This window comes from Oncorhynchus mykiss, chromosome 4, assembly GCF_057628025.1.
Source record: "Oncorhynchus mykiss isolate SJ-2025 chromosome 4, ASM5762802v1, whole genome shotgun sequence".
Taxonomy (NCBI): Eukaryota; Metazoa; Chordata; class Actinopteri; order Salmoniformes; family Salmonidae; genus Oncorhynchus; species Oncorhynchus mykiss.
The window spans coordinates 35231976-35259790 of NC_143025.1; the positions used below are offsets into that span (position 1 = coordinate 35231976).

The 27815-nt window shown below is 44.4% G+C and overlaps 2 protein-coding genes across 10 annotated transcripts in view; both read left to right on the forward strand.

Moving 5' to 3' along the window:
• The window catches only part of LOC110521733 (receptor-type tyrosine-protein phosphatase F), a 345140-nt gene extending 328982 nt beyond the window's left edge, over positions 1–16158 (forward strand). For 3 of the 5 annotated variants that reach the window (XM_036968462.2, XM_090231901.1, XM_036968469.2), the window contains 9 exons: positions 5112–5231; positions 5451–5605; positions 6263–6548; positions 8328–8506; positions 11482–11608; positions 11739–11864; positions 12244–12398; positions 12550–12685; positions 13245–16158. In XM_036968462.2, coding sequence (XP_036824357.2) covers positions 5112–5231; positions 5451–5605; positions 6263–6548; positions 8328–8506; positions 11482–11608; positions 11739–11864; positions 12244–12398; positions 12550–12685; positions 13245–13313 — 1353 coding nt within the window. In that variant the 3' untranslated portion in view covers positions 13314–16158. The remainder of the gene's footprint in view (positions 1–5111; positions 5232–5450; positions 5606–6262; positions 6549–8327; positions 8507–11481; positions 11609–11738; positions 11865–12243; positions 12399–12549; positions 12686–13244) is intronic. The other 2 variants (XM_036968467.2, XM_036968468.2) reach the window with 1 other exon arrangement.
• Positions 16159–17249: 1091 nt separating this feature from the next.
• The window catches only part of LOC110521735 (lysine-specific demethylase 4A), a 51426-nt gene continuing 40860 nt past the window's right edge, over positions 17250–27815 (forward strand). For 2 of the 5 annotated variants that reach the window (XM_021599552.3, XM_090231903.1), the window contains exons 1-4: positions 17250–17404; positions 20826–20907; positions 24666–24824; positions 24976–25151. In XM_021599552.3, the coding sequence (XP_021455227.1) occupies positions 24684–24824; positions 24976–25151 (317 nt within the window). In that variant the 5' untranslated portion in view covers positions 17250–17404; positions 20826–20907; positions 24666–24683. Of the gene's footprint in view, positions 17405–17559; positions 17954–20825; positions 20908–24665; positions 24825–24975; positions 25152–27815 lie in introns of those variants that run through there. The other 3 variants (XM_021599553.3, XM_090231904.1, XM_036968612.2) reach the window with 2 other exon arrangements.

Here is a 27815-nt window from a genome sequence, read left to right on the forward strand (position 1 = left end):
ATAGAAATAGACAAACAAGACATGAAACATAGAATGCCCACTCAGATCACACCCTGACCAATCAAAACATAGAAAATACAAAGTAAACTATGGTCAGGGCGTGACAGTACCCCCCCCCCAAGGTGCGGACTCCGGCCGCAAAACCTGAACCTATAGGGGAGGGTCTGGGTGGGCATCTGTCCGCGGTGGCGGCTCTGGCGCTGGACGTGGACCCCACTCCATGACAGTTTTAATCCCCCTCCTAAACGTCCCTAAATAGGTTACCCACCACAATGATAACATGGGACAGAGGGACAGCTCGGGACAGAGGTAACTCGGGACAGATGGGTAGCTCAGCCCTGAGAGGAAGCTCAGCACTGAGAAGAAGCTCAGCACTGAGAGGAAGCTCAGGCAGGTGGTTAGATCCGGCAGATCCTGGCTGGCTGGCGGTTCTGGAAGATCCTGGCTGACTGGCGGATCCGGAAGATCCTGGCTGACTGGCGGATCCGGAAGATCCTGGCTGACTGGCGGATCCGGAAGATCCTGGCTGACTGGCGTTTCCGGAAGATCCTGGCTGACTGGCGGATCTGGGAGAATCTGGACGACTGGCAGATCTGGGAGAATCTGGACGACTGGCAGATCTGGGAGAATCTGGACGACTGGCAGATCTGGGAGAATCTGGACGACTGGCAGATCTGGAAGAGTCTGGTCGACTGGCAGATCTGGAAGAGTCTGGTCGACTGGCAGATCTGGAAGAGTCTGGTCGACTGGCAGATCTGGAAGAGTCTGGACGACTGGCAGATCTGGAAGAGTCTGGACGACTGGCAGATCTGGAAGAGTCTGGACGACTGGCAGATCTGGAAGAGTCTGGACGACTGGCAGATCTGGAAGAGTCTGGACGACGGGCAGATCTGGAAGAGTCTGGTCGACGGGCAGATCTGGAAGAGTCTGGACGACTGGCAGATCTGGAAGAGTCTGGACGACTGGCAGATCTGGAAGAGTCTGGACGACTGGCAGATCTGGAAGAGTCTGGACGACTGGCAGATCTGGAAGAGACTGGTCGACACAGACTGGCTGCTCTGGCTGCTCCATGCTGACTGACAGCTCTGGCTGCTCCATGCTGGCAGACTGCTCTGGCTGCTCCATGATGACTGGTAGCTCTGGCTGCTCCATGCTGACTGGCTGCTCCATGCTGACTGGCAGCTCTGGCTGCTCCATGCTGACTGGCTGCTCCATGCTGACTGGCAGCTCTGGCTGCTCCATGCTGACTGGCTGCTCTGGCTGCTCCATGCTGACTGGCTGCTCCATGCTGACTGGCTGCTCCATGCTGACTGGCGGCCCTGGCTGCTCCATGCTGACTGGCGGCCCTGGCTGCTCCATGCTGACTGGCGGCCCTGGCTGCTCCATGCTGACTGGCGGCCCTGGCTGCTCCATGCTAACTGGCAGCTCTGGCGGCTCCTTGCAGACTGGCAGCTCTGGCGGCTCCTTGCAGACTGGCAGCTTTGGCGGCATCCTGCAGACTGGCAGCTCTGGCGGCTCCTTGCAGACTGGCAGCTCCATGCAGACTGGCAGCTCTATGCAGACTGGCAGCTCCTTGCAGACTGGCAGCTCCTTGCAGACTGGCAGCTCCTTGCTAACTGGCAGCTCTAAGCTAACTGGCAGCTCTATGCTAACTGGCAGTTCTGAACAGGCGGGAGACTCCGGCAGCGCTGTAGAGAAGGAAGGCTCTAACAGCGCTAAACAGGCGGGAGACTCCGACAGCGCTGAAGAGAAGGAAGGCTCTAACAGCGCTAAACAGGCGGGAGACTCCGACAGCGCTGGAGAGGAGGAGGGCTCCGACAGCGCTGGACAGGCGAGGCGCACTATAGGCCTGATGCGTGGTGCTGGCACTGGTGGTACTGGGCCGAGGACACGCACAGGAAGCCTGGTGCGGGGAGCTGCTACCGGAGGACTGGGGTGTGGAGGTGGTACTGGAAAAACCGGACCGTGCAGGCGCACTGGAGCTCTTGAGCACCGAGCCTGCCCAACCTTACCTGGTTGAATACTCACGGTCGCCCTGCCAGTGCGGCGAGGTGGAATAGCCCGCACTGGACTATGCAGGCGAACCGGAGACACCGAGCGCAAGGCTGGTGCCATGTAAACCGGCCCAAGGAGACGCACTGGGGACCAGCTGCGTAGAGCCGGCTTCATGGCATTAGGCTCGACGCTCAATCTAGCCCGGCAGACACGCGGAGCTGGAATATACCGCACCGGGCTATGCACCCGCACTGGAGACACCGTGCGCACCACTGCATAACACGGTGCCTGTCCGGTCTCTCTAGCCCCCCGGTAAGCACAGGGAGTCTGCCCAGGTCTCCTACCTGGCATAGCCATACTCCCTGTTAGCCCCCCCCCAAGAAATTTTTGGGGCTGCCTCTCAGGCTTCCATCCGCGTCGCCGTGCTGCCTTCTCATACCAGCGCCTCTCTGCTTTCACCACCTCCATTCTACGGTAACCTTCCTCGCACTGCTCCAGCGAATCCCAGGCGGGCTCCGGCACTCTCCCTGGGTCGGCCGCCCACCTGTCGATCTCCTCCCAAGTAGTATACTCCATACTGTACTCCTCCTTGGGCTGTTCCTGTTGTTTCTTCTCCCGCTGCACCTTAGTGCGGCTACACTCCCCTGGTTTAGCCCAGGGTCCTCTCCCGTCGAGGATTTCCTCCCATGTCCAGAAATCCTTATTGCGCTTCTCCTCGCGCTGCTCCTGCCTGTTGACACGCTGCTTGGTCCGTTGGTGGTGGGTGATTCTGTAACGGTTTTCTATATGAGAAGGAGAGTCGGACCAAAATGCAGCGTGTAGATTGCGATCCATGTTTTAATGAACAAACGTAAACCACGAATCAATGCAAACACTACAAAATAAAGAACGTGATGAACGTAACGAAAACCTAAAACAGCCTATCTGGTGAAAAACACATAGACAGGAACAATCACCCACAAACACACAGTGAACCCCAGGCTACCTAAATATGGTTCCCAATCAGAGACAATGACGAACACCTGCCTCTGACTGAGAACCATATCAGGCTGAACATAGAAATAGACAAACAAGACATGAAACATAGAATGCCCACTCAGATCACACCCTGACCAATCAAAACATAGAAAATACAAAGTAAACTATGGTCAGGGCGTGACAGTCGTCTCTGGGAATCGAACCAGCAACCTACCGGTTACTGGCCCAACATTCTGAAACGCCAGGCTACCTGCTGACACACGTGCACACACACACACACAATGTCTCAGGACACACACACACAATCCCCCCCCACACACACACACACACACACACACACACACGTCCTGACCATTGATTCACCCTCTGCTGTCATTGACCCTGCACTCACAGACTGTAACAATCCCAGTAGTCTCACCCTTGCTCTCTAATGGACAGAAGGTGTGAGCGTCGACTGTTAGGTGGCAAAATCCTAATCGAGGTATTTGAATAGACTCTGTAAATAACTGACACTCTGACTGCATGGTGGCAGCAAGACAGATGGAAATGTGTCACGCACACACACACACTCACACCAACAAACACCTACTTTGTCTAGCAGGATTAATAACTCTGTACCTAAAGGTCATCCCATAGTGTCACAGCTTCCTGCCAAACTTAACATCACACCTGTCTTTCTGGCCCCATGAAGGGTCAACTCATCATTCAATTACCTTTCACCTTTGAATCTTGGCCCCTGTGTGTCATCATCATCACAGCAAGGTGTCTGCTGGTAATATCCCAACCCCACCGATGTGTCCTCTGATAACCTCCATTTTCACCGGTTTTGTCTAGAAGGAATACAGCTTTTATCAAAATTGACTTTCGTAGCAGATTTAGGATAATTCATGCAGCAGGTTAGGAGTATTAGGTTAAGATTAGGAAAAGGTTTAGGCTTACCTCTAATGCTAAACAATTAAACTTTTGACGTCAATTTAACAAAAGCTGTAGCCATCTAGACATGACAATTTTCACCCCTTTTACTATCCGTCTCACTAGAGAGGAAATTAACGGGAGGGGAGGACCTGAAATAGAACACACCACAGGAATTTATGTGACTGTCCATAGCGACTGACATGGGGATGGCCGGGACGCAGTGACACCCCCTTCACTATGAACAACCAGAGCACAGTACCAACCTTCAATAGTTTTAGGGACAGCAGCCATTTCCAACTGGCACTAGTCTGGGTGGATGTTGGGAAATGTTCCTGTAAAACAGATCAACATAAAACGAATGAAAAAAGGAATATTATTATCTGTGTACATGGTCTGTGTTTGTAAGAAATGTACCAGTTAGCTCTTGACTGTGTGTGTTTGGGATGTTCATTGGAATGTATCCAGGTGTTGACCCTACTGTCCACCAGACTGTCCAATCAAAATGCCCCCTCACAATGCCCTGACCAATGACCCTGGAGCACCAGGCTGCTGTCCAATCACAAAGCCCTGACCAATGGCCCTTTGGAGTAGAGGTCTGGAGGAGAAGAGAGGCACCAGTCATGCTGGCTAGGGTCCCTGGGCCTAGATTCCCCTAGAGATGGGCCACTGAACCCCAGCTGGCAATCTCTCTCTGCTTTCACTCTCTCCCCTCTTTCTCTCTCCTTCTCTCCCTCCAGGACATGGATGACACAGTGGAGCAGAAGCAGTCCAAGCTGTCATCCGTCGCTTAGCCTCAGTCCCTCTCCCATAGCACTAACCCTCTCAGTCCCTGTCCTATAACACTGACCCTCTCAGTCCCTGTCCCATTTCACCAAAACACTAGGCCCCTCAGGCAGATTTAGTCCCTGTCCTATCAACCTACTGTAACTCTGTGTCAATGCTCTTAGGCTAAAGCTATGCTCAGAGATATTCATTGTTCAGTGTCTGCGAGTGGAAGTCTCTCCTCTCATCCTCCAGGACAGGGAAAATTACACAGTGGAGCAGAAGCAGCTCAAGCTGTTCTCTTTAGATCAGCCCCAGTCCCTTACTGTCCCATTACCCGAACACTAGCCCCTTCTCTCACCCCTAGTCCTTGCCACTGTTCCTTTACTGTGACTGCAGTGTCAGTAATACTATTCTACACTGAGGATGAACTTCATTGTTCTTTGCCTGTGTGTGTACAGGTGAAGTGTGACCAGTACTGGCCCAGTCGGGGTACAGAGACCTATGGGATGATCCAGGTGACCATGTTGGACACTGTGGAGCTGGCTACCTATAGCGTACGCACCTTCACCATCTATAAGGTAAGAGCCACACATGTAGAGGTATAGTGTGTGTTGTAGCCCAAGAGTGACCAGCTCTTGACCAGCTGGAGGGCAATGATCCCGGAATGTTTTCTTGAGCTTTTATCAAATCTCTTGCTAGCTAACTCGGTGTTGTAAATATAAATGTTTGTCATAGAGACTACCCAGAATGTGGCCACCAGTGTGCGTTTGTGGTGTTCTGATACGTTGCTCTACCAGAATGGCTCCAGTGAGAAGAGAGAGGTTCGTCAGTTCCAGTTCATGGCCTGGCCGGACCATGGAGTGCCTGAGTACCCCACCCCCACCTTGGCCTTCCTGCGCAGGGTCAAGGCTTGCAACCCGACAGATGCAGGGCCCATGGTGGTCCACTGCAGGTAACCCCCATCTTAGACACATCTCCTTCACTGCAAACACCTGGAATGAAGTCAATAAAACTGCCCAAGAACAGGGTTCACTGAAGTTGCGCTGTTGAGGCTCTTTCCACTGGTGGAAATAAGCCTAAGCCAGAACCATCTCACAGATATGTGACTTTTCCCACACAAAAGCCACACACATTCAGATGCACACACACACACACACACACACACACGCATACCGACACAACACAAACCTACACTTTACACACACACACACACTTTTACACACATCATTTGCTGTTGTTATTTATATCCTGATGCCTAGTCATTTTACCCTTCCTTCATTTACATATCTACCTCAAATACCTTGTACCTCTGCACATTGATCTGGTACTGGCACTCCCTGTATACTGCATAGCTCCATTCTTGTGTATTTATTTCCTTCCTCGTGTTACTATTTGATTTATATATTATTATTTTCATTATTTTGAAACTCTGCATCGTTGGGAAGGTCTCATAAGCGAGCACTTCCCCGTAAAGTCTACACCAGTTGTATTCGGCGCATGTGACACATTCTTTTTTATTCCATTTGTTCCTGTCAGTGTACTGTACATGGCTCTATAGTTACAGTTTCCTGTCTGTGTAATAGTTACAGTGCTCTGTCCATCCCCACAGTGCTGGTGTAGGGCGGACCGGTTGCTTCATCGTGATCGAAGCCATGCTGGAGCGTATGAAGCATGAGAAGTCTGTGGATATCTACGGTCATGTGACGTGTATGAGAGCTCAGAGGAACTACATGGTGCAGACGGAGGACCAGTACGTCTTCATCCACGAGGCCCTGCTAGAAGCAGCCACCTGCGGTAACACAGAGGTCCCTGCACGCAACCTGTACGCACACATCCAGAAGCTCACCCAGGTCACGCCCGGAGGCACCGTTTCCGCCATGGAGCTAGAGTTCAAGGTAGAATAACAAAACATGGAGTTTGAGAATAAGGCAACAGCCCTGCTTTGTAGCCTGGTCCCAGATGGAAACAACGACCATAGCAGTTGGAAGGACAGTGCAAACAGTGTGGTAGCAGCCTGTCTCATTGTACATTACAGTTCAGTTCCATGTTATGAACTTAACTAGAAGATTGTCGGAGTGCAGCCTTGAAATCAGACTCGAATGCTAGGGACTTGGGAATTGACTGGTTATGCTAGAGTTTAAGTGACATGACTACAAAATTGGTACAGTTACTAACTGGGGCATTTAGTTAGGAAACAACAGAGTTGTTGTTGTTTCGGTGTGTACGATGCAGTGGGGGGCAGGAAGTTAATGTCTTAGTGTGTTTGGAACAAGGAGTAGGAGAAGAAAAGGAGGAGGAGGAGGAGGAATTTTCCTCTCCCTCACACTAACTCTTAGGAGGGGTGTTCTGTTTCAGAGGCTAATCTTCTGGACTGGGGATGAGAGACTGAGAATGAGGAAGGGAGGAAGAGAAGAGAGAGGCTCGGGGGATGGAGAGACAGAGAGAAAGAGAGTGATCTAGTGAGGGAGGAGTGTTGGGGCAGGCTGACCGGCTGACAGCCTGTAGATAAAGCCTCAGTGGGTTGGAGAGCTGATGCATCCTGGGATTGGGCTTGGGCCTATACCACTGGGCTCCAACGACTGTATTGGTCCCCCTCAGATACTCACTGTCTGCATCCCAAGTGGTACCCTATTCCCTATATAGTGCACTACTTTTGACCAGGGCCCATAGGGCTCTGAGTAGTGCGCTATGTAGGGATTAGGGTGCCATTTGGGGTGCAACCACTCACAGCCTCCCGCCATAGGAAAACAAAACTGCTCTAACCAGCCTCCTTCTGGGGTACTCACCACCATAACCGAAATGATGTGGGTCAAACTTGTTCAGCAAGCAGGATGATTGTAAATCCGCAGCGAGTATAATTAGGTTTTGATGCTCAGTACCACTCGCAAATTTGTTTCGCAAGCAAGGTCTGAAATGTATACTTTTCTTTTTAACTACTGACAGAGAATCACATTAAGAGGACCCTGTCAGCAAAGCCAGCAAAAATATAAAAACTATCCCCCTCTCATTTGGGAGAAAATGCTTTTACATTTTAAAAGTTTGCTTTGGTTTTGGATTGCTATTCCATAGCTTTCACATGGATATACTGTAGGCCTGTGCATCTCTCTTAACAGCCGTCTCAAATGTTGTGTGAGTATTTGTTTTCGACTCCCTGACGTCTCCGTATGTGGCTGTGGCGTCGACACTTAGGGTGAGTTTAAAGGAGAGAGAGCTCGGCGTTGCCAGTGTCAGCAGGCAGTTATTTGAAGATGGAGAACATAGGGGCTTGACTCAAAGCTCATCATTTTCATGCATCAATAATAGTGTTAGCCCCTATGCCCTCCAAAATCCCTGCCCATATACAGCAGCGCTAGGCTGGCTGGGATCCCTGGCTTTACAACTTTGAAGGAAGGAAGGTGGGCGTCAGGGACAAGCTGTGGCAACAGTCGTCGTCGGGTTAGAGGCAATTTGACTGCACCCCGTGGGTGCACTCCAGTCCAGTAATTATAGGGTAAGGGTTGGTGTTTCTCTACAGTAGCGCACAGTTCTTTAATCTGGGCCATGTTTTTAATCCATGCATCCTTCCATGCATCCCTCAACAGTATACCAAAACAAGTGACGGGGCTGCCATTTTGCCCAAAAACATCCCAGATTGTATCTTAAATCTGTCCATTCCTCTTCCCTTCCTTCTCCAGAAACTGTCTAACTCTAAAGCACATACCTCAAGATTCATCAGCGCCAACCTCCCCTGTAACAAGTTCAAGAACCGGCTGGTGAACATCATGCCTTTTGAGTCCACCCGCGTGTATCTGCAGCCTATCAGAGGTGTGGAGGGCTCCGACTACATTAACGCCAGCTTCATCGATGGATACAGGTGAGAGAGAGGGAGATGAGGAAAGGAGAGAAGGAGGGACGAGAAGAGAGGAGAGGAGGAGAGGGGGTAGAGTAGAGGAGGGGGAGGGCAGAGAAAGAGAGGAGATTCAAACTGTGAAAATGAGGCATGAAATATTCTGAAGACTAGAATAAGTGAGATGGAGGATGGTGAGAATAGAGGAGATGAAATAGAAATGGAGAAGACCGAATCCATCCTGCAGACACAGCTCCTCTAATGAGCAAGGAGGTGGACCTTTCCTGCAGCGGCTGACAGCAGTGGATTATGGTGTGACATGGAGACCAGTGTTTTCCTGTCTGTCTCCCTTGTTGTGTCAGTTGTCAGGGCAAATTGGTCATAGTGGCAGTACTGTCCATTGCTTGCCACATTTCTCCCGTGGTAAATAAATAGTCTGTTTGTGACAGGTGACAAACTACTCCTGGAAGAGGAATAAAGTTATTGCTCATTGTGATGACTCTATTCTTGTCTGCTGATTCCCACATTCCTTTACTGTATGGGAAACACTCTTTTAAAGACATTTGTTGATATTTGGAAAAATAACAGTGAAATGAAGCACCTGTTCTTACTGAGATGGATGGGAAGGTTTTGAGAATTCCGTAATATACAGCTGGGTGTGTGCGTGCAAGTGAGCATTAATGTGTGCACAGAGATGGGCAGTATTTCTGTTGAATATATTTGAAATACGTATTTTGTATTTACAATTTTATTTGCCTGAACTACAATCCAATGTGTTTTGTAACGAGATACTTTCGAGAGCTGTAATTGGTATTTTCAAAATACCAAAATACTTTTCAATACCATTTTTTTTTTTATATAGCGGTTCATTGGTATCAGACGTCTGATGGCACTATGGTGTGATAAGTGTGTCTGTTAGGAGACACTCTTATGTAGGGAATCTTACAGGCAGTGCATTCATCTAAGGTAAATAAAAAAGACATATCGCAGTCATAGCAAGCAACAAGTCTCTGTCACCATTACTGAGAGTGATGTTGTTTTTAACGGGTCGACTTTCTAATCTATTTTTGTATTTTAAAAGAAATACAATGCTTTGTAAACGTATGTTGTAATTTATTTTGATATGTTGGTCTTTAGGGTATTTTGTAATTGTTCTTTGTGATTTTTGCCAATTCCTGTGTGGGCGCGTGTGTATAGTTGAGTGTGAAAGTGTGTGTGAGGTGCTTGGGGGCTTCTGTTCAGGTATTGTCCCATATATTAATACCTAATCAGAGTGGTCCCATAGAGAGTCTCCTTCATGGAAGTGTAAACACTGTAATTGGCAATAATCCACAATGCTACAACACACTAATGAGTGAATGTCTGAATGAATAGGAGCTTTCCTCCTTTTTGGAGGATTTGTTGAGGGTTTTCTATTTGGATTTCCTCATTCAACCTCTCATCACACACACACACACACATTAGCAAGCAAGCAAACACACACACACCTCTTCTGTGCCTAATAATGTCCCTGGGGCTGCCCCACCTGAGGGAGAGAAGGGAAAGAAGAGAGGAGGAGGGGGAGAAGGAATGTGAATGTAATTCCTCTTTAATTCATGTAGCGGTAATTAAGAGTGACAGAGAGGTGTTGGCTTGTGTCCAAAATGGCACACTATTCCCTATATAGTGCACTTTTGATCAAAAGTAGAGCACTATATAGGGAATAGGGTGCCATTTGGGACTGATTGTAGGTGTTAGTATTCTATTGCGTGGGAGGCAGGCAGGCATCACATCTTTAAAGTGCCAGAGGGGATCAGAATGACTTAGGGGAATGAAGAAGGGGAGGATAATGATGATGACGCAATGATGATGATGTCATTCTGGTTAAGTTTCTGATATCCTGAGGTGGTAATTCAAACTATCTAGTCTCTTGCCAGCTATGCCACTGACATAACGATGTTGTGCACACCAGACATTACATACATTATGTACATATGCCACTGACATAACGATGTTGTGCACACCAGACATTACATACATACTGTCTTGGCAGAGCAAGGATCTCTATACCTGCCTGTTCATTTCTTTATTGCTATTGCTATGTCAGAACACTAAGAATCCAATAATTCAGCTGAAGAAACTGAATATCCTTGTGTCAGTCAAACCTATCAGATGTTAGAGACCCTTTGAACATTGTGCTGAGGCTGTTCTTAGTTGTTACTCAGAAAAGTAAGGGCAAAGACAGGTAGAACTCACAATTCCAGCAGCACCTTCGCTAGATATAACTCACAATTCCAGCAGCACCTTAGATAGATAGAACTCACAATCCAGCAGCACCTTAGATAGATAGAAATCACAATTCCAGCAGCACCTTATACTGTACTTCATGCCTCATATAGAATGCACTGTCTGTCTCTGTATGGTTGTATAAGCAATGATGTATGGCTATACTGTATCCTCCTGTAGCCTATAACATGGAGGAGCAGACCATATAGCTGCTGTAATCTCATGGTCACTCATTTCCTGCTGTGTGTGTGTGTGTGTGTGTGTGTGTGTGTGTGTGTGTGTGTGTGTGTGTGTGTGTGTGTGTGTGTGTGTGTGTGTGTGTCTGGCAGTACGAATGTATGCGTCTTGGGCTGACTCTCACATGTTTGTCGGGATTCCTGACAGAAACGTAATCACATTAACGCCACTACTCCCACAGCTTCACACTGCCCTCTACTGTTGATCTAGTGGAACTGGATCCCAGCTGCAACGCTGCGGTTCTCACTGCCTTGAAGAGAATAGGAACTTAATTTGTCAGCAGCATAACATAATGAAAATACACCAAGCCCAGACCCCATTATCAGCACAAGGGCCTCTCAGATCACAGTAGGACCACACAGGGCTCAGCGTGGATACTCTAGGTCTATGGGGATGTATTGAAGTGTACCTTATATCCTTTGTAGTTATGATGTTATCCTGACTCCCTGTGTCATGGCCTTTCCTGTATCCTGACGTAACTCGTGTTCCGTGTCTCTCAGGCAACAGAAGGCCTACATAGCCACCCAGGGCCCGCTAGCAGAGACCACAGAGGACTTCTGGAGGATGCTGTGGGAACACAACTCTACCATTGTCGTCATGCTCACCAAACTCAGAGAGATGGGACGGGTGAGTGGCATAGATACTGTACATACACTGTTAATACAAGCACACACAAACACACGCATGCATGGACACACACACACTAATGGATGGAATTGTTGATATGACAGTTCTGTCATTGTTTTCTGTTTCTTAGGAAAAGTGCCATCAGTACTGGCCTGCTGAGCGCTCTGCTAGGTACCAGTACTTTGTAGTGGACCCCATGGCTGAGTACAACATGCCCCAGTACATCCTCCGAGAGTTCAAGGTCACAGACGCCAGGGTAAGTCCATCTCTCCATCCATCCTCCCTCTTCTCCCTAGTGACGTATATCTCTCTCTGCTCTATGCAAAGGGCTAATTTTTGTACATAGCTGTACGCTAAGCATATTTTCCCAGTGAATTGTTTGTACACATATAATTATCTCTGCACTGTGGTTATGTTCTGATGTTCTGTGTGTAGAAATAGTTTCTGCACGTTACAGTAAAGACATTAGTAGCTTGAGAACACACTAAAACAATACTGGTAACATTACTCAAATTCTGTGGGTATAATGCTTTATGTAGCTGTATAAGCATGTATGAGCCTTTATAATGTCTAATAATAAGGCTTAAAGAAAATACTCACTTTATGCCCATCATCCATTCCTCACCACCTCTAAGGATGGCCAGTCCAGGACCATTCGGCAGTTCCAATTCACTGATTGGCCAGAACAAGGGGTGCCAAAAACTGGAGAGGGCTTTATCGACTTCATTGGCCAAGTGCATAAAACCAAGGAACAGTTCGGACAGGATGGACCCATCTCTGTGCACTGCAGGTAAGGGACACCAATGATAATTACCATTGTGTGTGTGTTTATGCATACGTGTGTGTATTTATGCATACGTGTGTGTGTGTGTGTGTGTGTGTGTGTGTGTGCTCGTGTGTGCGCATCTACTGTGTATAACCCTCTCTTTGCTCCTCCACAGTGCTGGTGTTGGGCGGACTGGTGTGTTCATCACCCTGAGTATCGTGCTGGAGAGGATGAGGTACGAGGGGGTGGTGGACATCTTCCATACCGCCAAAACACTGAGGACCCAGAGACCTGCCATGGTGCAGACAGAGGTACAATGCAGTCACAACGCTACAGTATGTTGGGATAGACTGGTTAGAGAGGGGATAGGACTATATAGAATCAGATTTATATTGTGTGATGTCCTGTCATGATACTGTGCCATAATGTTAGAGGAAGGTAGGCAGATATCGGGAGGAAACTGGGATGTGGGGTTAGATTAATAAAGTGTAGTTATTTCAACATATTGCTACGAATACTCTCCTAGGCAAATGCAGAACTATTAAATCAAATCAAATTTTATTTGTCACATGCGCCGAATACAACAGGTCATCTTACCGTGAAATGCTTACTTACGAGCCCTTAACCAACAATGCAGTTCAAGAAATAGGGTTCAGAAAATATTTACTAAATAAACGAATATAAAAAGTAACATAATAAAATAACAATAACGAGGCTATATACAGGGGGTACTGGTACCGAGTCAATGTGCGGTGGTACAGTTGAGTTGAGGTAATTTGTCCATGTAGGTCGGGGTAACGTGGCTCTATTTGTGATTGTAGATCACTCTCTTGACCGACACTGCTCTGCCCCTCTTTGTTTCCCTCCCAGGACCAGTACCAGTTGTGCTACAGGGCAGCTCTGGAGTACCTTGGCAGCTTTGACCACTATGCAACATAATCACTCTCAGAATGCACTGGGACTCCTGGGGTTCCGGAGCGCCGCCAGTGTGTCCCTTCTGAGCCATATACACCCGGCTGACAAAGTCCAGAAACTGCCTGAGGGGGGAAGGGAGAGGGGGGAGGAAGAAGGGAGAGGGGTGAGGAGGAGAGAGAGAGAGCACAAGTCTGACTGGGCAACCTTCAATCAGGTGGAGCAGTACTCCTGGACTGACTGGCATAATAAACCTGCTTTAAAACCCTCCACTACTAAAATCTACTCCTCAAGAAATTATCTAAATGCTCAGTGTGCTTCATTCTGACGTCTCTATACGTAATGCACACAACATAAAATCACTATTTCTGCCTCCTACTACTGCTGATATAGCAACGGTTATTTTTCTGCTTTTATTATGCATCAATATCAAAATTATTACCCATTATAAGTATGTGATTATTATTATTATTATTTTGAATTTATTGTCTAATCATTTATACTTTGGTTATTGTATGTCTTAACGTGTCTTATTTTAAATTAATTACTTGTCTTTTTTTGCACAGGGGACATGAATTTTTAATATGCTCCGAGTTATTATTAATACTGGAGACGTATGCATACTCAGAGCTGCTAATAATAATTTTATTTTTTACCATAATTATAATATTCTAAAGTTCGCTATTCTCTGGTAGTATTCAGTGGTATATGGGGGACAATCTTTTATACGCCTTTTCACTTCCTGGTACTTTACAAAACGACCAGCCATCTCCACAAAAAGAGATCAAACACATACACCAGAGTTAGTGGACTACTATAAAATAAACCTATATACAGTGCATTTGGAAAGTATTCAGACCCCTTGACTTTTTCCACATTTTGTTACGTTACCATTCTAGCATGGAATAAAAACTTTTTTTCGCCCCATCACTCTACACACTATACCCCATAATGACAAAGCAAAAACAGGTTTGTAGAAATGTTTGCAAATGTATATATATATATAAAAACAGAGCATTTAAATAAGTATTCAGACCCTTTATTAAGTACTTTGTTGAAGCACCTTTGGCAGCAATTACAGCCTCGAATCTTCTTGGGTATGAGGCTACAAGCTTGGCACACTTGTACTTGGGGAGTTTCTCCCATTCTTCTCTGCAGATTCAAGGACATTCAGAGACTTGTTCCGAAGCCACTCTTGCGTTGTCTTGACTGTTTGCTGAAAGTCGTTGTCCTGTTGGAAGGTGAAGCTTCGCCCCAGTCTGAGGTCTTCATCTAGGATCTCTCTGTACTTTGCTCCGTTCATCTTTCCCTCGATCCTGACAAGTCTCCCAGTCCCTGCCTCTGAAAAGGACATATTTTTACCTTGTCAGCTCGGGGATTCGATCCAGCAACCATTTGGCTACTGGCCCAACACTCTAACCACTAGGCTACTTGCCAAATTATGGAGGCCATTGTGTTCTTGGGGACCTTCAATGCTGCAGATATTTGTTGGCACCCTTCCCCAGATCTGTGCCTCAACACAATCCTGTCTCTGCGCTCTATGGACAATTCCTTCGACCTCATGGCTTGGTTTTTGCTCTGACATGCACTTTCAACTGTGGGGCCTTATATGGACGGGCGTGTGCCTTTCCAAATCATGTCCAATCAATTGAATTTAATACATGTGGACTCCAATCAAGTTGTGGAAACATCTCAAGGATGATCAATGGAAACAGGATGCAGCTGAGCTCAATTTTGGTCTCAGCCTGTTTCAAAGGGTCTGAATACTTATAAGGTATAAGGTATTTTTGCTTTTAAAATAGAATATATTTGCAAAAAATTCTAAAAACCTATTTTCGCTTTGTTATTATGGGATATTGCGTGTAGATTGATTAAATTATTTATTTATTTAGTTCATCAATTTTAGAATAAGGCTGTAATGTAACAAAATCGGAATACTATCTGAGTCTGAATACTTTCCAAATGCACTGTATGGTTAAAAAACTGAATAGGCTAATCTTGATGACTTTTGAAAAATCTGCCATGTACAGATACCCAATAACTGTTTACTGTGATTTTCTCAATGCCTGTCGCTCAAAGAGCTCCGGTCCAAACTCTAGACACAGCGAAATAAATACAGAATACTACCGGTACATGGAAAAGTTGTTTGTTCTGTTATATCCAGGTAGGTCGAGCATGGCCTGAGGTTGACTGAACCAAACCATCACTCCCGAATGTCACAGAGGAACTGGGACCCTGGCTCTGGTCTGATCTGACAAGCTATACCTAGTTTGGAGAAGCAGATATACAGAGCTCCACATCACAGACTAATGTACAGCCCCAACAACAACCATCCTATGAGAAGTGTTGAAGTGTCCAGACAGACAGTTATTCATCCATGTATTTCTGATTACCCTTCTGATTCTGAACTATGAACTGCACATGTCCATCTGCAAACGACTGGTCCAACTCCCAATGACTGGCCAGCTCTGCAGATACAGTAACTGACAACAACCCAGATGAACGTCTCTTCTGACTGTCACTGACTTTACATCCATGGTATAACTGCTGTACTATACTGTATTATCTCCTCACTGTGGTACAGAAGGAAATTCTCCTGTAACACAAAGAAGCAGCATCAATGTACGGTGGAGGATCTCTACCTTATAGTCAAGCTTTTCTTTCTTAAGTGGTACTATAGAATTGCAAAATGAGGTGAATTTGGATTTAGTGGGCCCGGAAGAATGGACTACAAAACAGGATTCATTTCACTTTGTCTTCGAATAGTAACGTAGGGGTTCAATCTTTTTTCTATTTGTTAATAAAAAGGAGAGGAAAAAAATGTTGCAAAAACCTTGATGTTAATAAAGTTGAAAAATTTGGTTTTTTATAATGTGGTGGTTGCATGGGTCTTTTTTGTCTATGTTGTGGACATTCCATGTACTGTCCTGTGTTGAGATTTGCCTGTACCCTGCACACGCACACACACACACACATGCACTCACGCGCACAAACATGCAGTCACAACTCACACACACACACACACACACACACACACACATGCACTCACGCGCACAAACATGCAGTCACAACTCACACACACACACACACACATGCACTCACGCGCACAAAAATGCAGTCACAACTCACACACACACACATGCACTCACGCGCACAAACATGCAGTCACAACTCACACACACACACACACACACACACACACACACACACACTGTTCCCCTGTCTTCCCACCCCCATCCGTCCATGGACCTGCTCCCCCTTTATCCATCCCCTTGATAGTGGTGGATACCCCTCCAGCCAATGCACACTGCTATACAGCCACTCTGTCCTGACAGAACCCCTGGAATATTATGGTCACAAAATGATAGAAACAATGAATTTTGGTTTACAGTAGTAAGTAGGTACCAGCATTGTGACTAGGAGGATGTTGAGAATTGTTCAGATCTACAGTAACAGTTCGACATGTCAAATCAAAGTATATTTGTCAAGTGCGCAAAATACAACAGGTGTAGTAGACCTTACAGTGAAATGCTTACTTACAGGCTCTAACCAACAGTGCAATTTCAACAACAAAAAATATTTTTAAAAAGGTATTAGGTGAACAATGTTAGGTGACATGTTGGGTAAACTCCAGGTTCCAAAGAGGAATACTCACTGTGTTGAACATAAAGATAATACAATTTACATTATTAATTATTCGGCACTCATTAACCAGATTCAGTTGCTAAATAATATTTTAAATTGTGGAAAAAACAGATCACGGAAAGACTACACTTTTAGGATTTGGTATTTGTACAGAGAAATTAGATGTCCTAGACTTAATCTTTTTTCTTTACATCATCCAACTTTTTAATGATTTATACCATATAAATCGATTTGCAGGGCATGAGTAATTTAACAAGGCGGAGTCATAGCAAAATAGTGCATTTTGATTGGTCTCGGTTGAGCGTTGGATACGCCCTCATTAAGCATTGTGCACAAACACGCACTGAGCATGCGTGCGACACTGGGTAACTTAATGGAGGACAATCTTTCCTACCCATGGTGAATTGTGAACAAATAATCTTCTGCTTTTGGAGATTTTGAAGTAGCAATCACTCATTACTTGGTCGTCAAGCGTAAGTTAATATTTTAAACAAAAGTAGCTAACTACTGATAAGTAATGTTGCTGAAAATGGTCTTCGCTCTTAGTCAAAACTACGTTAGCGTAACGTACTAACTAACGTTACTTGCTTCTCAAAGTTGTGACGTTACCAGTTGTTGCGTTATCTTTAACGTTTGTCAGTATGACATGACACAACTACTATTACTTTGTCTTTGCTATAGCTGAATTACATTATTAAGTAAACAATTATTAATTTGGCTAGGTTTGTAAGGCATCTTGCTAACGCTCTTTTCTGGGGGTAGGTGACAACACTGGGCCCGTCGTTAAATGACTTGGCATTCAACCAATCACAAATGTAGGAATTAATTTCATCAGGATTTCGTCCAATCTGCGAGTGGGCAGGGACTTCGCAATTCGCTGACGTTAGCTGTCTTGAGGAATATTAGCATGCTAGCTTTATGTTGTAGGAAGGAAAAGTTAAGACAACAACAACGTTAGCATCATACGAAGCTAGCTACCGTCTCACGGAGGAGATCAGAATTTAGTAAAGGCTTACTGCGAGGTAACGTTAGCTAGATAATTTTAGCTAACTGTCTCGTTTAAATTTGAGTTGTTGTTGCTGATATTAACGTTAGGTATTTGTCAGTATCTAGTTACTACAGCCACAGAGTCAAAATGACTATCGCAACTCATTAAAACAAACATTTGCTTTTTAGTCTTACTTGAAAGTTATGCATAAGGTTCGCAGTTTGGTAAGGTTCGGTTTAAAATAAAATGTTAAGAAGATACATTTTAGAAATAGGCGGGGTTTATGACTCTGGCTGTGGTAACTAGTGACGACCGGCATCTAGCTAGTTAACTAGCTAGTATGCCAAGAGCTAACTTTAACTAGCTAACGTGTCGTTAGCATTCTGAACTGAAGTAATTGACGACATTGTCTACCTGGCCCCACAATATGTATTTCTTCTACTGTGTTTTTGTGTGATGATAGTATACACTTCTGTAGTTGCCATAGTAGTAACGTTAGACTAAGCAGAGAGCTCCTGTAAATATGTACATATACATTTATTTGTACGTTTTTTTTTATCAGCTGTTTTGTTTTTGATAACATTGAGTTTTATTGCATATTTCTGGTGGTTTTGACCCACAGATGTGCAGATGGACTGGCAGGTAAAGTCATTATGGCTTAGCTAGCTACTTTAGCTGGCTAATTTGTTTCTGTTCAATGATGCATCTGGACACTGTAGCAGCTTTTTTGTTTCACCTGGCTGCTGGTGCCTGATCCTTTTTGAAAATATCAATTGAAGAGTCACCTGAAGCTCGAGAGGAATGGAAGCTGCAGCAAAGCAGTGGTCACCAATCTTTTCTTAGTCAAATATCACTTTCTTAGTCAAAGTGCAAGCTGAGATCCACCGCTTATATTTTTGGGGAACATTACTTTAAAAAAGTAATCCTATGCAACATTAAGCAGTACCGTAGCAATGAGGTTTGTGCAGTTGGCTATAGGCCCAATATGTTATCACTGCATATTGGCTTTGCTTGAATTGCCCTGCCAATGCATTGTTAGTTATATTAAAACATTTAAGGTAGGATATATGATCTGTTGCTGTTGCATTACTTGTGAGGCACAGCGGAGTGAGCACAGTTAAATAATTTGCTTTATTTTACTGGGCTGATTGTGCCTGCATCTGATGGTCAGTCTCAGCTGAGGGAGAGAGCAGCAGACTGATGAGGGTCCGCTGCTCAACATCCCTCCGCTCTCCCTTTCCTCTTCTGACACTGACCAAAAAGGGACACTGTGTTCCAGCTGATGGCGAAACTTAGTTGCACTGCATTATTTCTGCCTCATGAACAAATTCATGCTGTTACTCCTATGAACAGAGAAAGTGAAATATTCCTTGATAAATTTTTTTGCTAATAATAAAAATGAAATCCTATTGATGCACATTTCTACTCGTTCATTAGATGCAATGCTGGTTGTAGCACGATGAACGCACATTTTATGGCCTATAAAAAGTATTGACAGAACTTAAACATGAACTCACTCAAAAACAGCTGTTCTTTGCTGTATTTGTTGAGTCTCTCCCGAGTCTAGGGCTGACCCCATTTAGTCAACTGGTCGGTCGATGGGCTGTTTTTAAATTATTTTTTTTAACCTTTATTTAACTAGGCAAGTAAGTTAAGAACAAATTCTTATTTACAATGATGGCCTAGGAACAGTGGATTTTTACATGTAAGTTTTTACCTTGTCTGCTCGGGGCTTTGATCTTGCAACCTTTCGGTTACAAGTCCAACGTTCTAACCACTAGGCTACCTGCTGCCCCAGGTTGATGGGCTTCACTTATGAGAAACAAGTTTTGGTTTATTTCATTACATTTACGAGTTGTCAATTTTATTAATTGTGTTTGGTTTGGAGCGCTTCTTTCAATGTTGAGTTAGGACGCGCACCTTGTTTACGCATAGAAGTAGGCCTAGGCTACCTGTCCTGCGCGCTAATGTAGACTTATAAATGTGCCCTTTTGGAACTAACCACATCTGAACTAACCACCACTAATGAGCTTCTCCAAGTAATCTTTTCTTCACTTCAAACAGCAAGTAAACAGTCTGTTTTTACATCCATTGAGTGACTGTAGTTCCTCAATGTAGCCTATTTGAACAATCTTTCCAGCTAACTTCCTTTCCTATCAGTGTGAAAAGTGGAGAAAAAAAAGTAATCCTCTGATCCGGTGGAAACATCATAATAGGCCTACCTGATTACTTTTTATCCCTTGCGCAAATAGCCTACAGCTGTGTCTGTCTGGAGCTCACTGGCCTGGGAAACTCTGAGGGCCCAGGATATACAATGTTGCAAGTTTGTTAGCACATTTTAGGCTGATACAATGTTTCAATTTCCTTGCAGACAGGCCATGATATTTATTTGTATTAGTATATTTTCTACCTGCAGGCTGTTATGTTTTTATTTGTTGGCATTATGTAGGCATTATGTAGGCAATTTTCTTTACATAGTTGGCAATATAATTTTTTTTGTTTTTTGTTTGGTTAGGCTGTCCTGATCTCTGGCTCAGGTCATTTGTGTGTCTTAAGCTCAGTAGCTTACATATAGTTGATGTTATTAAAACGTGGAAAAATACACTTAAATTGACAAGTAGATTGGTCGAAAGAACAGACAACTTTAAATTTGTCGGGGACAGCCCCTACTCTAATCATGATTTTGAAATCTTTTTGCTGTAGCTTTCTTTTTACACCTGCTTCATTTCTGTAGACACGGTAATCTGAGCTATCCGATTGGTCAGCGGTAGGCCCCGGAAGGCAGAGTTTGAAATGCTTCAAAATCGGAACACTTCCCCTACTCGCCGCTCAGGGCAGCAGATTGGGTGCACCTACCACCAACTACGAGGAATTCTTTAATTTAAAAAAGGCTTTTTTTTTTACAGAAATGTTTGGCGATAGACCAGTCGATTGCGATCGACCGGTTGGTGACCACTGGAGGAAAGGAATGCAGTACTGAGGCAGAAGGTTCGTAGTGAGGACGACTGACTACTACTCTGAACTGTGTGTGGTGAGCTTTCTGGCACCCAGAGCTGCTGAGGCATCACCTAAGTGGGTGCCACACATTGTGAAGGAGCAGATCCAGTAGCTACACAACTCAAGCTCGTTCCCTGAGTAGCCCTCTACATCAGTGTTTCCCAACCAGGCAGTCCCCAGTGGTACGTGGTGGAAAATAAAAAAATAATGTTTGCGCTGGGTATGGGCCAAATCGGAAGGAAGTGGTACTCGCTAAGCAAGCAGTGTTAAGTAGTTTACACAAACAGTTGGTGTGCGACAGGTGGTCGAGACTGTATATGTTATCAACGATGCAATGCCACAGTAGCTACAGTCCATTAATTATTCCTGATATAATTTATACAAAGACAGAATTCACAAATGCTATAGCACAACGGCAGAGTCATGTCTTAAATGTAAAACCAACAGTGACTTAATGATTCATGCCTTCTGGGAATGCTATGCTATGCAGCTCAAATTGACTACAAAATCTGCAATGCAATGCCCTCTATGGTTTGGCTGGCTGGCTAGCAAGCAAACATAGCTACACACAATAATACCAAGGACAAGATCAGCATGTAACGTAGCTAGTTAGTGCAGTTTGTTTAGGCGATTTTACAGCTGTCAATTTAGGAGTCTACAATCTCACCATGGTCAATTTGCGGATCGATGTGCTTGGAGTCTGACATTCGCAATGGCAGATATACTTTTGAAGAGATGGGGAAATGTTGCCCATGCTACGTCAAAGGGTTGCACGGTACATTCTGGGCGATTCTGGTAAAAGAAATGCGCTCCATCAATTCACATTTTATTTGTAACAAGTGCCAAATACATCAGGTGTGAAAAGCTTACTTACATGTCCTTAACCAACCATTGCAGTTCACATAACAATAATGATGCTATATACAGGAGGGTACCAGTACAGAGTAAATGTGCAGGGGTACAGGTAGTCGAGGTAATTTGTACATGTAGGTAGGAGTAAAGTGACTGCATAGATAATAAACGGTGAGTAGTAGCAGTGTAAAAACAAAGGGTGGTGGTGTCAATGTAAATAGTCCGGGTGGCCATTTGATTAATTGTTCAGCAGTCTTATGGCTTAGTGGTAGAATGTGTTAACGGGATTTCAGCCATAAGAAGTTAACGGGATCGATTTGACAACAGCTAGTGAAAGTACAGGGTGCCAAATTCAAACAACAGAAATATCATAATTAAAATTCCTCAAACAAGTATTATACACCATTTAAAAAATAAACTTGTTGTTAATCCCACCACAGTGTCCGATTTCAAAAAGGCTTTACGACGAAAGCATACCATGCGATTGTTAGGTCAGTGCCTAGTCACATTAAAAACAGCCATTTTTCCAGCCAAAGAGAGGAGTCACAAAAAGCAGAAAGAGAAAATGAATCACAAACCTTTGCTCTTCATCAGATGGCACTCATAGGACTTCATATTACACAATACATGTATGTTTTGTTCGATAAAGTTCATATTTGTATCCAAAAATCTCAGTTTAGATTGGCATGTAATGTTTTGCTTCCAAAATATCCAGTGATTTTTGCAGAGATCCACATCAATTTACAGAAATACTCATCCTAAATGTTGATAAATACAAGTGTTATGCATGGAATTAAAGATAGATATACTTCTCCTTAATGCAACCGCTGTGTCAGATTTCAAAAAAGCTTTACAGCGAAAGCACACCATGGAATAATCTGAGTACAGCGCTCAGAGACCAAAACAAGCTATACAGATACCCGCCATGTTGTGGAATCAACAGAAGTCAGAAATAGCATTATAAATATTCACTTACCTTTGCACTCCCAGGAATCCCAATTCCACAATAAATGTTTGTTTTGTTCGATAAAGTCCATCATTTATGTCCAAATACCTCCTTTTTGTTTGCACGTTTAGTTCACAAATTCACAAGGCACAGGCACTTAGTTCAGACAACAGTTCCATTACAGTTTGTAGAAACATGTCAAACGATGTATAGAATAAATCTTTAGGATGTTTTTTATCATAAATCTTCAATAATATTCCTACCGGACAATTCCTTTGTCTTTAGAAATGAAAAGTAACAGAGCTCGTGCTCACGGCCGCACGTGAGACTTAGCTCATGGCATTCTGCCAGACACCTGGTTCAAACGGCTCTTATTCGCTCCCCCTTCACAGTAGAAGCCTGAAACTTGGTTCTAAAGACTGTTGACATCTAGTGGAAGCCTAAGGAAGTGCAATCGGACCAAATTTTACACTAAATTGGATAGGCAAAGACTTCTACAAGAAATCTACAAACCTTAGGTTTCCCACTTCTTGGTTGGATTTTTTTCTCAGGTTTTTGCCTGCCATATGAGTTCTGTTATACTCAGACATCATTCAAACAGCTTTAGAAACTTCAGTGTTTTCTATCCAAATCTACTACTAATATGCATATTTTAGCTTCTGGGCCTGAGTAGCAGGCAGTTTACTCTATGCACCGTATTCATCCAAGCTACCCAATACTGCCCCCCAGCCATAAGAAGTTAAAGAAGAAAATCTTCATCCAGTTCGAAGTGAGCAATCGCCTTTTAGTAATTTTTAATAACCTTTTATTTAACTAGGCAAGTCAGTTAAGAACACATTCTTATTTACAATGACGGCCTAGGAACAGTGGGTTAACTGCCTTGTTCAGAGGGAGAACGACAGATTTTTACCTTGTCAGCTCGGGGATTCGATCTTGCAACCTTTCGGTTACTAGTCCAACCTTTCGGTTACTAGTCCAACGCTCTAACCACTAGGCTACCTTCCGCTGTTGTGATGTCCAGAAGTTATTTTCAGTCATAAGAGACAGTAGTAGCAGCAACATTATGTACAAAATAAGTTAGGCAATTTTGTTATTGTTTTCCTCATTGTTTATTTCGTTTGAAGCTCATAAAACGGGATTCCCCCCATCTGGCACCATTATTTTGACATGAAGAAGTGAATGTGAGACTATAGGGCGCATGAATTTCATCAGCAAGAAGTATGACATTACAAATCTTTTCCGTGATGTGAGAATTTAACTTGCTATCTGTAGAATCGTATAACTTTGGAATCGTGACATTACGTACTTTCGAGGAAAATAGACACATTTGACACTGACTTTGAGAAGGGATTGCGTGAAGATTATCTTAGCAACTGCGTGACGCAGCATGACAAGGTGAAAGCGATTGGTTGACAGTCTGCTGGGTGGGGTGTTAGAAGGGAGATATAGTTTCCTTGGATTCTTATAATATCTCTGACAGCGGCATCATGCAATGCACCCTGGACTAAGGAGGCAGGCAAATAGGAAAAATGTGCTAGACCCTCTGTTAAATTACACATTTCTTGAGGTAGGAATATCACAAAAATATCAATGGCCCTTTTCGAGAGAAGACGTCCTCCGAGTTATGACATCAGCCAATATTGAATGTGAAATGTATGATTTCGCGATGTAAGTCTTATTCCTGTTAACTTTCATTGTAGTGAGAGCGACTTTATGGCTGTGTTATGCATACCGGCTGGATTTCTGCCTGCTTGAACACCAATATCTAACATAAACATGAAATGACCCTGGGAATCGGTAGGACATCACTCAGATGCACAACAAGAAATTAACATTCAAAATGGGTGAACATTTCCTTTAACACAAAATGATAAGTCAGAGGTGAAGGATTGGCTATCAAAATGTGATGCAATTAACACAGACACATGTTCTCTCTTGCTCTGATCTGCAGACACTGGACAACTCCAGGATGGCAACAGACACTGCATCCCAGCAGACTCCTGGCTCCAAGATCATGACCTTTCACCCTTCCATGGAGGAGTTTAAGGACTTCAGCCGTTACATCGCCTACATGGAGTCACAAGGAGCTCACCGAGCTGGAATGGCTAAGGTTAGTGTGTGTGTGTGTGTGTTTGTTCTGAAGATAGAATGATGACTGCTTATGCATATTATGTTTCAAATGTTTATATCCCATTCTATAAAGAATACACTCTGCATAAATTAAGACAATGCTATGTTTTGTGTGTGTGTGTGTGTTGCAGGTTATTTCACCCAAAGACTGGAAGCCCAGACGTACTTATGATGACATAGATGACCTGGTGATCCCTGCTCCTATACAGCAAGTGGTGACTGGCCAGTCCGGTCTCTTCACACAGTACAACATCCAAAAGAAACCCATGACCGTCCGAGAGTTCCGCAAGACTGCCAACACAGACAAGTGAGCTTTCACACTGTTAAACATGGTACTCATTTTTAACATAGTTATACACATGGTTGTAATATAGTACATTCACATTGTTAACAAAGTTCTACACATGGTACATGTTATAGGACACATGATACATTGTTATAGGCTACACATGGTTGTAATATTGGCTTTATTTCTCAAAACACTGTTGAAGCCATGGATCACAGGCAACAGCCACACTGAGCTAAAGGCTAGAGTGGGACACTAATCCGTAATCTTATAAGAAATCCCGGTGAACCATCAAACAGGCAAAACGTCAATACAGGACTGAGATTGAATCCTACTATACTGGCTCTGACGCTCGTTGGCTGTGGCATGGCCTGCAAACTATTACGGACTACAAAGGAAAACCCAACTGCGAGCTGCCTAGTGACGTGAGCCTACCAGACGGGCTGAATGCATGCATGCATGAGAGCACCAGCTGTTCCGGATGACTGTGTGACCACGCTCTCTGTAGCCGATGTGAGCAAGACTTTTTAAACAGGTCAACATTCAAAAGGCTGCGGGGCCAGAAGTGTACTCCAAGCATTCGTGGCCCATTTGGCAAGTGTGGTCACTGACAGTTTCAACCTCTCCCTGACTGAGTCTGTAATACCTACATGTTTCAAGCAGACCAACATAGCCCCTGTGCCCAAGAAAGTGAAGGTAGCCTGCCTAAATGACGACTACCCCGTAGTACTCTCGTTGGTAGCCATGAGGTGCTTTGAAAGGCTGGTCATGGCTCACATCTACACCATCATCCCAGAAACCCTAGGCCCGCTACAATTCGCATACCGCCACAACAGATCCACAGATGATGCAATCTCAATCCTACTCCACACTGCCTTTTCCCACCTGGACAAAGGAACGCCTACGGAAAGTATTCAGAACCTGGACTTTTTCTACATTTTGTTACATTAGTCTAATTCTAAAATTGATTCAATTGTTTTTTTCCCCCTTAATCTACATAGGATTTGACATAGGATTTTAGACCCTTTACTCAGTACTTTGTTGAAGCACCTTTGTCAGTGATTACAGCATTGAGTCTTCTTGGGTATGACGATATTATGTTATTGACTGTACGTTTGATTGTGTAAGTCTGTTTTGTCGCACTGCTTTGCTTTATCTTGGCCAGGTCAGTTGTAAATGAGAACTTGTTCAACTGGCCTACCTGGTTAAATAAAGATGAAATAAAAACAAGCTTGGCCCAACTATATTGGGAGTTTCTCCCAATCCTCAAGCTCGGTCAGGTTGGATGTGGAGCGCTGCTTCACAGCTATTTTGAGGTTTCTCCAGAGATGTTTGATTGGGTTCAAGTCCAGGGTCTGGCTGGGCCACTCGAGGACATTCAGAGACTTGTCCCGAAGATTCTCCTGCATTGCCTTGGCTGTGTGCTTAGGGTCGTTGTCCTGTTGGAAGGTGAACCTTCGCCCCGGTCTGAGGTCCTGAGCGCTCTGGAGCAGATTTTCATCAAGGATCTCTCTGAACTTTGCTCCGTTCATCTTTCCTTCGATCCTGACCAGTCTCCCAGTCCCTGCCACTGAAAAACATCCCCACAGCATGATGTTGCCACCCGTTTCCTCCAAATGTGGTGCTTGGCATTCATGCCAAAGAGTTCAATCTTGGTTTCATCAGACCAGAGAATCTTGTTTCTCATGTTCTGAGTTTCCTGTAAGTGCCTTTTACTGAGGAGTGGCTTCCGTCTGGCCACTCTACCGTACAGGCCTGATTTGGTGGAGTACTGCAGAGATGGTTGTCCTTCTGGAAGGTTCTCCCATATCCACAGAAGAAGTCTGGAGCTCTGTCGGTGACCATCGGGTTCTTGGTCACATCCCTGACCATGGCCCTTCTCTCCAAATTGCTCAGTTTGGCTAGCAAGAGTCTTGGTGGTTCCAAATGTCTTCTGTTTAAGAATGATGGAGGCCACTGTTCTTGGGGACCTTCAATGCTGCAGACATTTGTTTTTGTACCTTCACTAGATTTGTGCGGACACAATCCTGTCTCGGAGCTCTACGGACAATTCCTTCGACCTCATGGCTTGGTTTTTGCTCCAACATGCAATTGTGGGACAATATGTAGACTGGGGTGTGCCTTTTCAAATCATGTCCAATCAATTAGATTTACCACCGGTGGACTCTGTTCAAATTGATCATCCATGAGCTGTTTCTACAATGGAAACAGTATGCACCTGAGCTCAATTTCGAGTCGCATAGCAAAGGGTCTGAATACTTATGTAAATAAGATATGTTTTTAGTAAATATATTGACTTTCGCTTTGTCATTATGGGGTGTTGTGTTTTGAGGAAAAGTCTAGGGGTATGAATACTTTCTGAATGCAGTGTGTATTTTTTATTTGTAAATGATAAATATTGATACATTACTAGCTCAAACACAATCTGCAAAGATTAGTTAATTGCATATCAGTGGCTCAGCACTGCTACATAGTACATACACCAAAGTAGGCTTGGGCCATATCCAGATTTTCATATCGTCATACCGTCCTCCTCATCCCTGAATTTACGGTATTACCGGCATGGCCCACAAGGGGCGGCAAAGTTAGAGCATCCCATTGGGCCTCTACCAGAATGCTAACAAAATTAGCACAAACTAATAGTGACATTACATAGACAGTGTTTAGCTAAACGGTAACGAGCGA